A 16,669-nucleotide genomic window follows, 5' to 3' on the forward strand; every position below is an offset into this window, starting at 1 on the left:
ATTTGTGAAATAATAATTAGTTGATAGAATCCATGTCTCAACTTTGAGATTATGATACCCCTTTATGGGTGCTTATAAGTTTTCATATGAAAACCCTGCAGATGAATTTTGTATCCGTCACATGAAATAAGTTAAGCGGAAGTATAAAGAATTTAATTAGTCAATGAATTATATTGTCAGTAATTTAGTTTAATTGATTGGTATCTGTAATCTTAACATGGGGAGTTAAATAAGATTTAATGAAAGATCGAAATTAAACTGAGGAGTGCAATTACAATTTTTTAGTGGAATAATCTGTAATTTATTGTGGTAGGATTAATTCATTCATATTTCGAATTAATGCTGCAATTGGAAGCCTCGTCATTTATTCTGTGGTCCCTGCTAGGCCTGATTAATTAATGGACTTGGCAAATAAGTTTATTGGAAGAAAAGTAGTCTACATGTTTTAGACTATGGTTTACACCCTAAAACATGATTATAAATAGAATACTCTTCAGCCCTAAGAGGTACAATTTTTTCTGAGCCATAATGCTTGCCCACACAAGTATTCGCTGTCCAAAGGCTAGTTCGGTTACATAGCAGAAGACTGCAGACCGTGGAACTGAAGGAAGATCGCGTGGATGCTTAAAGGTTCGATTTGTCACTACTAAAAAAACGGGAAAAATCGACGACAAAAACCGACGGACCGCGTCGGTTTTTTTAATGAAACCGACGGGAAACCAACCCTTTACGGTCTGTCGGTATACATAGCCTCGCTTTTTGGAAACCGACGGACCACGTCGGTTTTTTTAATGAAACCGACGGGAAACCGACCCTTTACGGTCCGTCGGTTTACATAGCCTCGCTTTTTGGAAACCGACGGACCACGTCGGTTTTTTCCGACGGACTGCGTCGATTACGTGGTCCGTCGGGCTTTATCCAATAATTTAAAAAAAAAAAAAAAAAAAAAAAACCGACGGACTGAGTCGGTTTTTTAATTTCTGATTTTTGATCTTATATTAAAACAATATATATTTTATGAAAAAACTGACGCACTGCGTCGGTTTTTTCATAAACTGTAAGAATTAATTTCCAGAAAATCGACGGACTGAGTCGGTTTTCCGTAAAGGCTAGCTAGGTTACATAGCAGAAGATTGCAGACCGTGGAACTGAAGGAAGATCACGTGGATGCTTAAAGGTTCAATTTGTCACTACTAAAAAACGGGAAAAATCGACGAAAAAAACCGACAGACCGCGTCGGTTTTTTTAATGAAACCGACGGGAAACCGACGGGAAACCGACCCTTTACGGTCCTTCGGTTTACATAGCCTCGCTTTTTGGAAACCGACGGACCACGTCGGTTTTTTCCGACGGACTGCGTCGATTACGTGGTCCGTCGGGCTTTATCCAATAATTTTATAATAAAAAAAAAACCGACGGACTGAGTCGGTTTTTTAATTTCTGATTTTTGATCTTATATTAAAACAATATATATTTTATGAAAAAACCGACGCATTTTTCATAAAATTTTAAAATTAATTTTCAGAAAATCGACGGACTGAGTCGATTTTCTGGAAAATTTCCAAAATTAATTTCCAGAAAATCGACGGACTGCATCAGTTTTCCATCGGTTTTCTGGAAAATTTCCTGCATGCAATTCATGCATTTTCTGCAGCCACACCTGCACAGAAATCAGTACCAAAAGCTGCTCAAAACTAGCATTAAAATGCTCCAAATCAATTCTAAAAGAGCTACAACACATAAAATCACCCTAAGTAACCATCAAACACATCAAACACATTAAATACGATCTAAATAAACCTTCAAAGTTCAAAAATATTTAAATGTCCAACAAAAAGTACCATTAACTAGTTCCATAAAGCATAAAACATAAGTCCATTATGAAATTCAAACTAAAACATAAGCCCACGACTATATAAATGAACCCTAACAGCTTCCGGTTTCAAATACTTCTTACACCGGCAACGAGAACAAGCACACCTAATTACCCCTTCATTTTGAAAAGGGTGAAGTGACATTGCATGTGTGTAAACTTGTCAACAAATTCATCGTGTACACCCACACGATCACTATTATTTATATTATACATCCACATACGATCCATCTACAAAAATATACCCACAAACTATTGAGGTTATAGAAATATATTTTAACTTAAGAATTCTAACTTAAAATATAACTTAAGACAACACAATCCCAACCAATTCTAACTTTGAATTCTCAATAACAATTCTAACTTTAATAACTTATGGATTCTAACTTTAATATAACTTTTAAAAGCACAATCCCAACCAATTATAACTTTGAATTCTCAATAACAAATCTAACTTTAATAACTTATGGGTTCTAACTTTAATATAACTTTTAAAAGCACAATCCCAACCAATTCTAACTTTGAATTCTCAATAACAATTCTAACTTTAATAACTTATGGATTCTAACTTTAACAACTTATGGATTATAACTTCAACATAACTTTGAAAAGCACAATCTCAACCAATTCTAAAAATTGAAAAGTAAATCTAGCCAAATAAAGTCTACATTTTAGTTTTGAGGTTATAGAAATATTATGACTTAACAATTCTAACCTTGAAAAGCACAATCACAGCCAATTCTAACTTTGAATTCTCAATAACAATTCGAACTTTAATAACTTATGGATTCTAACTTTAATATAACTTGGAAAAGCACAATCCCAACCAATTCTAACTAAGCTAACACAAATACATTGACAATGAACATAAAAATTATCACAATCTCAAGCAAATATATATATATATATATGAAAAGTAAACTAGTCAAATAAAGTTTACATTTTTTCACAAATTTAACAATAATTTAAGAAAGCACAACACCAACCAATTCTAACTTTCAATTCTCAATAGCAATTCTAACTTTAATAACTTATGGATTCTAACTTTAACAACTTATGGATTATAACTTCAATATAACTTTGAAAAGCACAATCCCAACCAATTCTAAAAATTGAAAAGTAAATCTAGCCAAATAAAGTCTACATTTTAGTTTTGATGTTATAATATTGTTATAGAAATATTATAACTTAACATTCTAACCTTGAAAAGCACAATCCTAACCAATTTTAACTTTGATTTCTCAATATCAATTCTAACTTTAATAACTTATGGATTCTAACTTTAATATAACTTTGAAAAGTACAATCCCAACCAATTCCAAAAATTGAAAAGTAAATCTAGTCAAATAAAGTCTACACTTTAGTTTTGAGGTTATAGAAATACTATAAGTTAACAATTCTACTTTGAAAAGCACAATCTCAATCAATTCTAATTTTGAATGCTCAATAAAAATTCTACTAACTTATGGATTCTAACAAAAAGCACAATTCCAACAAAAAAAAAAAAACTAGTCAAATAAAGTATACATTTTTGCACGAATTCAACATCAATAATATTACAAACAATGATAACTAAGCTAACACAAATACATTGAAAATGAACATAAAATATAGCACAATCTCAAGCAAAAAAAAAAAATGAAAAGTAAACTAGTCAAATAAAGTTTACATTTTTTCACAAATTCAACATTAATAACATTACAAATGATGTTTAACAAAGCTAAATAGACTAACATTAGGCCTAAAATCTACAAATAAAACTAAAATTGAAAGAATTTTAAAAGCCCTAATTTAAAAGAAACTACCTCAAATTACAAGTTAAAAACGGGGCTGGGGTAGGTGGGGTTGGGCTGCGTAGGTAGCGGCGGGTGGGCAGCGAGTAGCAGCAGGTGGCGGGCGTGGGTAGAGAGGGGTGGGCGACGGGTTAGGATTTTTTATTTTAGAGAGAAGTGGATTTTTTTTTGGGGGGGGGGGGGGGGGGGGGGGGGAGATAGCAAATGATATGCCAAACCTGTTTCTATCATATTGTTAAAAAAAAAACCGACGGAAAAACCAAAGCGGTCCGTCGGTTTTTTTAAAATGTTGACCAGCCTTTGACCAAAAAAAAAAAATTAAAACCGACGTAGTCCGTCGGTTTCTTTAAAAAAAATTCGTTTATTAATATTTTACAAAAAAAAAAATGAATTATAAATTATTTAATATATTTTTAAAAAATTAAATAATTTTTTTTTAATAAAACCGACGTGGGACGTCGGTTTTTGTTAAAAAGATTTGGCGGAAATATAATTTCAAAATTTTGCGGAAAAAACCGACGTTGTCCGTCGGTTTTGTAATTAAAAAAAAAATAGAAAAACACAAAACCGACGCACTGCGTCAGTTTTCCGTTGGTTTTTCAAAGCGACGCAGTCCATCGATTTTTTGTCCGTCGAATTTTGCCAGTTTTTTAGTAGTGTGTGGTTGTGGTCACGCTTCAAGAGATAAATACTGATTTTATGTTTGATTAAAATCTCGATTATGTGTTGTGTATTTATTACATGCAAGTTCGACACTGGCTATTTGCTTCCGTTGTTTATGCTTGTATTCCATCAATTGCATCTGTTACTGCTACTGTATTTTAGAATAATTAGTTGTTTAGTTATAGGAGGAGTCTAATAATTGATTTAGTAGAATATTCAGTTTTTTAGTTTCAGTGAAAGTCTAATACTTTAGCTATAGGAGGAGTCTACTAGTCTTTCATCCAAAAACCTACTTAGTTGATTTGATTTGATTTGATTCTAACATTTGAAAAACCGACTAAGTTAATTTGGTCATCTTTTAGAAGATAACCTACCCAGATCGAACCCGAAACACCCTACTTGTAGGAGGAGTCTACTACTTTATTTATGTGCCTATATAAACGCTTATGATAAATAAAATTTATATGAGACAATTTTTCATTAATATTCTTTACTTGCTGCTTGAATCTCTCTCCAAAAATCATAACAAAGCAGAGTGGGGGTGGTAAGGTAGGCGGCAGGGAGAAGATATATGGTTCCTTGTACTACTTATTCCTTTGATTAAACAGTAGAGTTTTGCATAACTTTCAGAAACAGCTATAACAAAATAATAAATGAAAAAACTGGATCCTTTTGTGTATATAAATGATTCGTTTGTCCATTAACTAGTTTTACCTGCCTTTCGCCATGAAAACTGAGATATGGTACTATGAAGTAGCTACTAAATGTGAATAAAGTATTTTTACTAATAGAAGCATTGTTGAAAACATAATTAAATAGAATAATTAAAAGCGTGCTGTTTTTAATAGTTTAAACTTTCTGATGAAATAATCATATAATTCAACATATATCAAGGCACCACCATCCCTTGTTAAAAAAGAATTTACATGTGTTTGGCCCAAGAAAAGAGTCAAAGCCGTATGTGAGATGGTTTGTTGAAAGCATAATTAAGTAATAAATTAAAAATGTGTTCTATCTAATATCTTAAACTTTAGGTGAGATAATCACAAAATTAAAAAAATAAAAATAAATAATCAACCCAATATGTAACAACTTCCTCCTAAAACTTAAATTAGAGTGAACAGCACAAGCAAAACTACCTTGAGAAAAGAACCTATAACACAATGAATCATAGCTCAAACCATTCAATGCCCAACTAACCCATCTAAAACCCTTTTTTACTGGTATTAGAACTGTAATTAGAATATCACTTGATGGACAGTTTGGATGAGTTACAAAGTTGATAGCCACAACTGGTGTATACAACATTTTCATGTGTAGGACTACTATGTTGCTTTCAAACATGCGTTTTACAATTTTCAACTGAATTTCATAGGACAGCAGTGCATGGATACAGGGATTCAATGGAGTATGCAAAAGTTTTCGCAAGGGGTGTCGATTATTTAAAGATACGAACAAATCAATAAACCACTGAACCACATCATGATCATACTGAAAAAATACAACTCAATTAGTTAATAGAACACAATTCAAGTACATTATTAAAGCTCACAACAATGAGTTTTCAGTCTTTAAAAAATGTAATATAGAATCCATTTCATAAATGATGATAGTACAATACCAACGAGGATCAACATTTTTGCAACATAATATAGACATATAATGTTACAACTTGCAGAAACAGCTTGTATGATAGAAATATAACAAGAAAAACTATATTACTAGTTAGTAGTTACTATCATGCTTCATTACCAAACAAGTTAGGATAAGCTATGTGAATCCTCACTAACCATGTTTCTCTGATTAAACTCATCTCAAACCACTATTATACAAAATAAAGTGTAAAAACGGGTATAAGATCTCCATATTTTCTACTGGCATATAAATCTCTGACCGTATGAAACAAATATCAGAGAAGTTATTGAAAACTTTAAAAAGGGATTAGCAATTCTTTGTTAACAAAAACATACCCCCAATGTAATCCCAGAAGTAGGGTCTGGGGAGGGTAGAGTGTATGCAGACCTTACCTCTACCTTGCGTAGCAATTCTCTGTTAAGTGTTCTAAATTAGTAAAATATAAAAGCAAATAAAGGCCATCTATGGGTTCAAGCAAATTTAAGGCTGAGAAATACCGCTTTGAGTACTAACTTTTGATATATTTACTGTTGCATAAAGAACTGTGTTCATAACAATAAATGAAGTTTGGAATTCAACCTATTAAACTATATACACAACATTGCAGAAACTTTTTGATGGTGTACATTTGTTTACATAGAACAATACGTTCCCAACCATTTCCTTAAGACAAAGAATGCGATGAAGTTTGCTTCCTCAGTGATGGTTGCTCTTTATCTACTGCAGGCTCGCAAGCGTGAAGAATAGCACATATGTCATTCTTTTCCAGAAACTGTTCAGCATTTACAAGAATCACTGGCTTAGTTATATACTATGTTGCTTTCAAACATGCGTTTTACAATTTTCAACTGAATTTCATAGGACAGCAGTGCATGGATACAGGGATTCAATGGAGTATGCAAAAGTTTTCGCAAGGGGTGTCGATTATTTAAAGATACGAACAAATCAATAAACCACTGAACCACATCATGATCATACTGAAAAAATACAACTCAATTAGTTAATAGAACACAATTCAAGTACATTATTAAAGCTCACGACAATGAGTTTTCAGTCTTTAAAAAATGTATCCATAATACTCTCATTACAATAATAAATAGTACATTTTTCGGCGTAAGACACCGACAAGATCTTTGGTTTAGTGGGTTCATCGGTTCTTGGCATAAAGGTCAGGGTTCAATACTCAAGAAATCCAATTTTTGTAATAACAAAAGCTCAAAACTTTGAAAATATCTAGGTTGGACATCAACCCCCACCCCACCCCTCTCCCCATAGTGCAAGAACAGTGAACTCTTAACCTGCAACTTCCATGGAATGTCATTTTATTTTTTGGTATAGGTTTTTTTGTTGTTGCACACATTATTTATAAGTGTATTTATTAAAATCCCCGATGAAACGTTGTCTTACGACACCGCTTAGGCCAAGGTGCATTCGCAGCTGCAGGGATTGCAAAATCATTTCAAAGACTTCAATATGTTCAAAACAACATTATTCACATCTACTGGAATTTCAAAAATTTGTTGCAATGGACATCTGGAAACTATAAGCAAGCTTGCAGATTTAACCATGATCAAACAATTGAATTCAGATGTTTCGAACCTTTTTAGCATAAGGTTTGAGAGCTCCACATGCCTTCAAGAGCTCAAGTATCTCCAACTGAAAGGATGTCAAAAAGAAAATGAGTTGAAGTAAAATATATATTCCAAGTGAGTATATTACCTCACGCCTCCAATTACATTAACATGTACATACAATTCAATTCTCAGGTAATATATTGATATTATTAAAAGGCGGAAAGACACAACAATAAATTAACGGTTCCTTTACTTAACATGTCTTTCATGATATCTTGTACGAGGACTAGCAGCTGCAATGAAATCCTACATAGAGTTCTCATTTCATATATGCACAAGTTGAGCAAAGACAAACTAAAGCTATTGAACACAGATACAGTCTTATGCAGACATTCAACTTTTAGTAAATTTCTTGGCATGTTCATGCTAACATTAATGCACAAAAGTGGAAACATAGTCATTCCGTGATATTCTGCATTACTGATTTACTGCTCATAATATAACTACTGACATGCAGAACCATTATTAGAAGTCCTAAAGAACTCTTTAGTAGCAGATAACCAACTTTAAAATACAGCAGGCTTCTAAACTAAAAGTAAGTGCACCATAAATCCAACAAGATGTTCCTCTCTTGTATACTTAGTTCAGGAAAATTATATATAACTTTATTAATATATTTATATATATCATATATAAATAAAACATAATATACCTGGGTGTCAGGATCTTTCAATTTCTTTTCAGCCTCCGTAACTACTTGGTGGCATAAATTGCAGTTCTTTTCAGAAAAAACCTGAGAATTGGCAACATCTCGTTCACAAAGGCCAAACTTTTGGCAAAAGTCTTCAGGTCTTATTTTGTTGATCTCTAAGAAGAAGAGAGGAGCATAATAATCCACGAGTATGGAGCACTGCAACCAAAAAATCAAAGAGATAACTCAAAGTCTAGCTATGGAAATCATTCAAAGTCTCATATTACTCAAATAATATATAAATAGAGAGACATGAAGCTTATTTTTTCTGACTGTACATTCATAGCTCAGTAAACAATAAAATGTCTGAATCAATCATTGAGGTGAAACATTGTCAATAAACAGACAATTTCAAGGTAGATTACAATTACCTCCTTGTAAAATCGCAACTTCAAACAGGATTTGTGAAGGTGGTCAATGATCTCTCTTTCGGTCCTGTTATTAGCCATGTAATTAACTGCCTTAGCAGCATATTCTTCACAGAATGTGCACAACTGTTCATTTCCATTGACTTCTTCCAAAGGTTGAGCTTGTCTCGGTTCTTCTAGGTTATTTATCTGCAGTACTGGTGCAATAAAGCCAAGATAAACATACTTTTTAACATTAGCGTCTGACTTGCACAATAATGAAGCTATACAAAATTACAAATATACTAACCAGTTCAAATCATCTGCTACGAGCATTTACGTAAAAGAGTACATTAGGCTAGCAAGTAGGATTGACATATCTACAAGATAGATGCATCTCATGGAGAAAACCATTTGTATATTAATTAATGAAGTCCAATAAATAGATATTATAATAGACAATAAAAAAGATGCAGAGATTGCTAACTTGAAAAACTTGGAATCCCTAGCCAAGTAGATAAGTATTCACAAAAGTTACAGAAATTGTTTAGAACCATATGTATGAACTGAGGCCCGTTATAAGCAAGCAGCTATAAAAAAACACTTTACCTTCCATATTTATATTTTATCATATCCCAGCTGCCTATATCTAACACACGAAATGGAGAATATAAGAATCCTATGAGGCCCTATCGATGTCAATCAATTGATTGAGCATAACATAATTTAATTCACATTAACACACTTGTAAAGGTAAGGTGTAATGTTACAATCTCCTACTGACATGAACATCTTTAGATTGGTTTGATCCTTAGCCCCTCCCGAGTTGAAAGGAAAAATGATACCAAATTTGTTTATTTGAAAAGACAGAAAGACTTGAGCAAGTGTACTAATGGGAAGGGTCAACGGAAGTTTGGTTCATTTGGTGAAGAAGGAAAGAGTAAAATGAGGAAAAGAATTTTTTATTAGAGAAAGGTTGAAGTTGCAGTACAAAGGCAGGATAAAAAGTGTTATTGCAAAAGCTTTTGAGGAGCTGTCAGGTTAGTCCTCCCCAAATCTATAGGGCCTAGTCCTCCCCAAATCTATAGGGCATACTTTTTTATTTTGGGACATTACAAAATGTTTGATGTACTTCAAAAAGTGTATGAATTCATATTCCTTTTTTTTTTTTTTTTTGGTTGATTACATGGGAACCCGCAGCCGCTACCCTTCGGGTGCGCACAGGGTAAACCCAGCTCCTTTGCAATAGCTCGCAGACCACACAGAAGAGATAACCCGCACTAGGCAAGCCCTGTGCGACGAGCTCGACCCAGAAGGCAAATCCCCTGCTGTCGTAGGCAGGGAGTTTCCAACCTGAGACCTCCATTATGAAAGCCCCATGCTCAACCAACTGACCCACCCTTGCGGGTGAATTCATATTCGGTTTAACTATGTGAATTTGTAGTTTTTGATGCTTTGTTTCATCAATCGTATTATTGTGCAAGTATTTTCTTCCACAACTAACAATAAGTGAAATCAACATCCAAAACTCTACGGCTAGTCAAATTCCATCACATGAAATAGGATAGAGGAAGTAAATATATAAACTTCAAGCAGCGGTCTAGCAGAAAATCACGAACTTCCAATAAATCAAGGAGGTTCTTGTTAATGAAAGGGAAACCAGACGCCAACCATAGGACACTCAAAATTTTGCAAGGTCATAAATAAGGTTTACAAGATTTATTCATTTTGTTTCTGAATTACCACACTACAATTACAACCTAATAACAACAACAACAACATAACCAGTATATTCCCACAAGTGGGGGTGAGATATACGCAGACCTTACCCCTACCCTTGGGGGGTGTAGAGAGGCTGTTTCTAATAGACCCTCGGAGACCAAACAACTATACAAAACCAATCTAACCACTATTAAAATGAAAAAGAGGAAGTACCAGAAACATCTTCAGTTTCAGTAATAAGAGGGTTACAGGCAGCTAATTTTCTAGCAGTACAGCACCAGCTAGAACCAAGTAAGAAAAGACACAGGCAGAACTTCAAATCCATGCTGCCAGGAGAAAACAACCAGTCAGTTCAAGATCGAGAAAATAGTAAATTAAAGCACAAAAGAAAAAAAAATCTATCAATAGACATACTAATAGCATTTGAAGAATGACAATTCGCAGAACAGAAGGCTGTTTGTTTTTTATACTGTATTAACAAAGTGCTTTTGTCCCAACAAATGATATCTGTCAAGAACAATAAAGAGCAAAAACACAAAAGAAGCATATGCCTCTCTATTGACTTTTCTTTAATGAAACAGGAATATGATCTCAGAATTATTCATCATGAATAATACATTTAAAACCAGAGAACTTGAGGATCCCAAGAACTTTATCCTGCACAAGACAATAAGATCAGTAATGTCTTTGTAATAATTACAGTGTTTTCTCATGATTCACTATCAACATTATGCTTTTGGAACTTCAGCCAAACGAAATGAACAAAAGAAAACTAGATAAGATTTAATTCAGTTTTGCTTGGCCTAACTCAGGCTCATCAATAAACCCTAAATTTCCACTTAAGTCACTCTAGACTGCAGTAAACATGGTTGGTAAGGAAACTAAGACTAGACATATTATCTGTGTCAAATCCCCCCTACTTTTTTATCTTGACCTGTGATAATATCGACATGATTCCCAAAGTCCAAACATTCTTACTTTTTTCTTATAACCGTGGTGTCTGGGTCAGCTTACATGCGCCTAGGCTAATTCCACAAGTTACTTGCTAACTCCACCAGCATAAGTACCAAGTAACTCTATTTGCCAAGGCTTGGACAGATACAAAGAAATCATCTATTATTTTTGCCTCTGCTGGATTTGAACTTGAGATCTTATGGTGCTCAACCCACTTTGCTAGGCCACACCCTTGACTGATTCTACGATTCTTACTTTAGGACTAGAATTTTAGCCTTAATTTAATTTCAGTCTACTCCAGTGTCAAACTACTCTAAGTATAGAACAGTTTTTGTATAATACTACCATTCTTTTCTCCGATATGTTTAAGATGGCCCGGAACAGAAAAAAGGTCATATTTTCCTTCTTTCCTTTAACTTACAGATTAGATTAGAACTAGACCAGCCAAAAAGAACACAATTTTGCACTCGTGAATCAAATAAAAACAAAAGTACTCTCAGCACAAAATAGATAAAATTGTACTACCTCCCTTTCCATTTGTTTGTCTGGTTTTAATTCGGCACGGAGTTTAAGAAAATAAAGAAGACTCTTGAATCTTGTAGTCATAACCTAAAGAATGTAGAATGTACTAAAACGTTCTTTAATCTTGTGGTCAAACATGCCACGTGGAAAGTTGAAATTAAAGAGTGGCCAAAAAAGGAAAGAGACATTCTTTTTTAAACAGACTAAAAAAGAAAGTAAGACAAACAAATTGAAATTTAGGGAGTAACTATCATTCCCCTCTCCAATATGCATTTTTATTTTTATTTTCGCTTAAGATACCCTGAAAGCTAAAACAGATCATCCTTTTTCCCCCCTTTAACTCACAAAGCAGAGTGGGATCTAAGAAGAACCCATTTGTATATCACATGATTCCAAGAAAAAACTAAACTATAGTCTAAGCACAAAATAAACAGCTTATAATACTACCATACTGATTTCTAAAATTCTAATATGCATAATATACCTTGAACTCTATAAAAAAAAAAAAAAAAGTCAACTTTTACACCCCCTATAAGATAAAGACTAATTTGGAAGAACACCACCAGGGTATAAGAAGCCAATTATACATATATGAACCAAAGAAAAACTAAATATAATTTGCCTTAGTGAAGAACATCATCAGAAAATTAAAAAATCAATCTAAACCCATAAAAAGTCAGAAAAATACCTAATCAAGTACTCCTCCGTTCACCTTTACATGTCACGTTGTCAAAAATCAACATTTTCAGATGTATTTTTTCTATCATATTAATACGAGAAAGAATTGCTAACTTATATTTTTTTTCTATAGTTTTCGAACATTTAAATTTAAAATTTAAAATATTGAATTGATCTAGTTCAATTTAGCTATAAAGATTAGTCAAGTTGACTATGAAAAAACAAAACGTGACAAGTAAAAGTGACCGGAGGCGCTAAGATTTGGCAAGAAAGATTTAAAAAACAGTACACATGAAGAGGAATAATAGATGATGAAAGTGAATATGAGTAGACGAAGAAGAATGTTTACCTTAAAAGAGGAAGAGTTTTGATGTGAATGGAAACGATAAGCTATAACTTGAAGCAATGTTAATGGCTCCTTTTGTATAGGAAGGTGTCCTAATTAATTCTCGGTCGTGTAGAGCTTTCCTACTTGGATATTATTTCCTACCCCTGTCATCCTAGTACAACCGGGCCTTTTCTCTATTACTTTTAACAAACAATATGAAGAAAGAAAGAAAGAAAATTTATCAGTTATGTGAATATTCTATGGATATTAAATTTGTCAGTTGAAGTGTAAAAATAATATTTGAAAGTTAAAGTTATATTTGAAAATTTATTTTGCTTGACAAAAATTAAAATTTGTGAGTGAAAAAAAAAGACTCACTTGAAAAACTGATCAAGACCAATTTTTCAAATTTAAAAAACTCATCTTTAAAAATTAAATTAAATAATATATTGAAAATATTTACAAAAAAAAAAAAAAAAGCAAATTCATGTCCAAGCAGCCCCCCCCCCCCCCCCCCCCCCCTCTCTCTCTATAGATATATATATATATAAGATAATAGCATTTTTAGTCCCTCAATTATTATTATATTCTGATTTTGGTCCTTTTGTACGTAACATGACATATTTATCTTTTAATTAATAAAATGTATTTTTTGGTCTTTTGTAAACCCGTCAACCGGTTCAAACCGGACCGGACCGGTAACCGGTTACGAAATCGGCCGGTTTCCAGTTAAAAAACTGGAATCGGCCACCGGTTCCGGTTTACCGGTTTGAAACCCCAAACCGGAACCGGTCCGGTTCAAACAGTCCAAAACCCCTTTTTTATTTATTTTTTGTATTATATATATATATATATATATATTATAGTATTTATTAGTATATTGTAGGTATATTTACATATGTTATATAAGTTTATAAGTAAAGTTTAAATATTTACTGACTAACAGGCTAACAGCAAGTCAGCAATACAGAATATTCGTGTATATATATATATATATATATATATATTAAGTTATATGCTTAAGTTATAGTGTTATACTACATGTACCTAAAATATAGTAAGAATATACTTATATATATCAATATACTTAGGTTATATAACTTTTATATATATATATATATATATATATATATATATATATATATATATATATATGTTTAAGTATATAAGTATATTGATATATATAAGTATATTGATATATATAGCAATATACTTAGGTTATATAACTTAATATATATAAATATGTTTAAGTTATATATAACTTATATAACTTTATATATATATATGTTTAAGTTATATGTATACTATATATTATAAGTATATTCTTAGTATATTTTAGTTATTTTTTAAGTATATAACTTTCTAGTTTTTAATTTAAGTAGATGTATATCATAAGTATATTCTTAGTATATTTTAGGTATATTCCTAACTTAATATAAGTAAAAACATGAACACAAGTAAATAGAAGAAAGCTCAATGAGCCATATATTTTATTCATTCTTGGATAACATTTATTTACAAGTTGTAGTTTTTTTTTAACTTGCAAATAATACATGAGTTGTAAAGAAATAGTAGAATAATAAATTCACCAATTCTGAATCATTTCGTTAATTTCCCCCATATCATATTCGGCCATGGAGATATCTTCAAAGTCTTCCATTTGGTCCGATCCACTTGCTATCAAATCTTCAATTTCTCCCTCTTCGTCTTCCTCCACTTCTAAGTTTTGGTTGCGTTGCTCCGATCTAATCCAATCGCGAATGCACACTAGTACTTGCAAGCTAAAGCCGGATAATGAATGTCTATGGTCTCCAATTTGCTGTCTTCCTTGGCTAAATGCGCTCTCCGAAGCCACAGTTGATACTTGAACCGTAAGGATATCTCGAGCCATTCTTGAGAGTATCGGATGACTTGCCTTTGTACTTCTTCCACCATGCTAAGACGTCCAATTCATCCAGTTCCTTGATATCCACATTTGGCTGCATCAAATACGAGTTATATTCATCAAAGTTTGCATTACAAGAAGAAGTTGGCTGTGAATGTAAAACTTTTAAATGCGACAAACCCGACAAGTCCTTTTTGCTACTTTGAAAAGTAGTAGGGCGTGGAGCAACGGGTGTAGCACGTTCTTCCAAATTAGAATAATGAGTAAAAACTTTCTAAACTCGTCATCAATAGCGAGTTCGGCTTCAGCTAAAGATGGTTGAACTCCCTGTTCAATTTCTAAAAATGTATAAATTTGACCAACCAATGCTTTAGTATAAGACACTTTTAAACAAGGATTTAAAAGAGAACCCAAAATAAATAAAGTTGGGATGGAAAAAAAATACTTCTTAAATTTGATTATCATTTCAAAAATAACCGCTTGATAACCGGGTTTATATTTATACTCTTGTAAAACTCTAGCTATTTCCGCTAAGTAGGCTAAAATTCCGGTTACCGTGAGATAGAATTGTCTAGAAAAAGCAAGAGTTGCATTATAAAAAATTTCTAAGAGTTCAACACATTCTTTAACATCTTCCCAATGCGTAAAATTTAACCAATCATCACTATTAATATTATATTTGTTGTGAACTTGTTGTATGGGAATCCTATACTCATATGCTTGTTGTAGCATAATGTAAGTGTAGTTCCACCTAATCTCAATTTCTACTTGAATTTTCCTAGGTCTAAGGTTATTTTCCTTCATGATATAAAAAAGCTATAATTCTTTTTTGCATAATCCAATTGTCATCAACCCAATGACATGTAATAGCAAAAAAATCTAACTTGTTAAGACTAAGACCCAAATCAGCGGTAAGAGAAACATTACAATTTAAAGAATTAAATACATGGCGCAAATAAAATCTATATTTTCTTATACAAATCTATAACATCCCCTCTACAAGTGATTATAGGAATACCCTCAAATAACGGATTATAACAACGTTGAATGTAAGTAACAAACCCCAAACCCGAGGGAAAGGAAAATGGTAAACAATCATAAGTTACCATTTTAGCTATTTCTACACGCTCTTTTTTCTTGTCATACATAAAATTTCTACCGGTTCGTGGGTCTATCGTCATTTGAATACCCCCACATTTGAACCCGTTTGCTCTCCCCAAACATCCATATGTTTTTTTCTCATATGACCATTTAGTGTACCCGTTCCACCATCCTTACTAGTTCCTTGCCTAAAAGTAAATACTTGTCCACATAGGGTACATGTAACTGATTGGTTTTCCCTATCCTTAGTCATAAATTTCCAAATTTTAGCGGTTGTCTTACGAGTTCTAGACGGTTTGTCTTGTGTATGTGATTGTGCAGGACATGTATCTCTTATGGGATTTTCGGGGGTTGTGTTTCATCATCATCAATTTCATTAAAAGTGTCGGTAAAATGTTGTTGCATTGCCTCATGACCTAAAAGTGAATTATTTCCACCAACATCCATACCTAAATTAGGTGTTTCTTCCACAAATATTTCCTCATTAAGCCCACCCCTAACAATACCACTACTACTACCGGCACCACGTCTAAATCTCTTTGCCATTATTAAATAGAATTAATTTAAATCACAAGAAAATAAATTGCAACAAATTAAATTTCTAGAATTAAATTGCGAAAAATAAAGATAGAGTTGGAACGAAGGTACCAAATTGCCGGATTAATTTCCAACAAAGTGAAGGCGGCTAGAATTGCAAATCCACCAAAGCTACTTCGGATTGTTGCAAAATCACTAACTCCACCAACAATATTATAATTGCAAAATTAATAATTGAAACTATAATAAGACTTTATAATATTTATTTGAGAGAAATTTAAAGTGGCTAATTATTGCAAAGTAACT

General features: G+C 32.8%; 1 protein-coding gene across 3 annotated transcripts; it reads right to left on the minus strand.

Annotated features, from left to right (window-relative positions):
• Positions 1–6,464: 6,464 nt before the first annotated feature.
• Positions 6,465–13,026, minus strand: LOC132630987 (uncharacterized). Of its 3 annotated transcripts, none has more exons than XM_060346580.1 (6): positions 12,862–13,026; positions 10,572–10,684; positions 8,661–8,854; positions 8,251–8,448; positions 7,564–7,620; positions 6,465–6,736 (listed from the first exon to the last, which is right to left on the minus strand). In XM_060346580.1, the coding sequence occupies exons 2-6, from the start codon at positions 10,681–10,683 to the stop codon at positions 6,629–6,631; spliced, it is 669 nt and encodes a 222-aa protein (XP_060202563.1). In that variant the 5' UTR covers position 10,684; positions 12,862–13,026; the 3' UTR covers positions 6,465–6,628. The 3 variants fall into 3 exon arrangements, with proteins under 3 accessions (XP_060202563.1, XP_060202565.1, XP_060202564.1); XM_060346582.1 differs by lacking the exon at positions 12,862–13,026 and adding an exon at positions 12,523–12,802; XM_060346581.1 differs by lacking the exon at positions 12,862–13,026 and adding an exon at positions 10,773–12,458.
• Between the last annotated feature and the right edge of the window lie 3,643 nt (positions 13,027–16,669).

The sequence above is a fragment of the Lycium barbarum genome, chromosome 3 (genome assembly GCF_019175385.1).
Source record: "Lycium barbarum isolate Lr01 chromosome 3, ASM1917538v2, whole genome shotgun sequence".
NCBI classification, from domain to species: domain Eukaryota; kingdom Viridiplantae; phylum Streptophyta; class Magnoliopsida; order Solanales; family Solanaceae; genus Lycium; species Lycium barbarum.

Excerpts from the sequence above, each read along its gene's own strand:
- LOC132630987 (XM_060346580.1), bottom strand. The coding sequence starts at position 10,683 with ATGGATTTGAAGTTCTGCCTGTGTCTTTTCTTACTTGGTTCTAGCTGG. Across the intron at positions 8,855-10,571 it reads TGAAACTGAAGATGTTTCTG|TACTGCAGATAAATAACCTA; the intron begins GTACTTCCTCTT and ends TTATTGCACCAG. Across the intron at positions 6,737-7,563 it reads TCAAACCTTATGCTAAAAAG|TTTCTGGAAAAGAATGACAT; the intron begins GTTCGAAACATC and ends AATGCTGAACAG.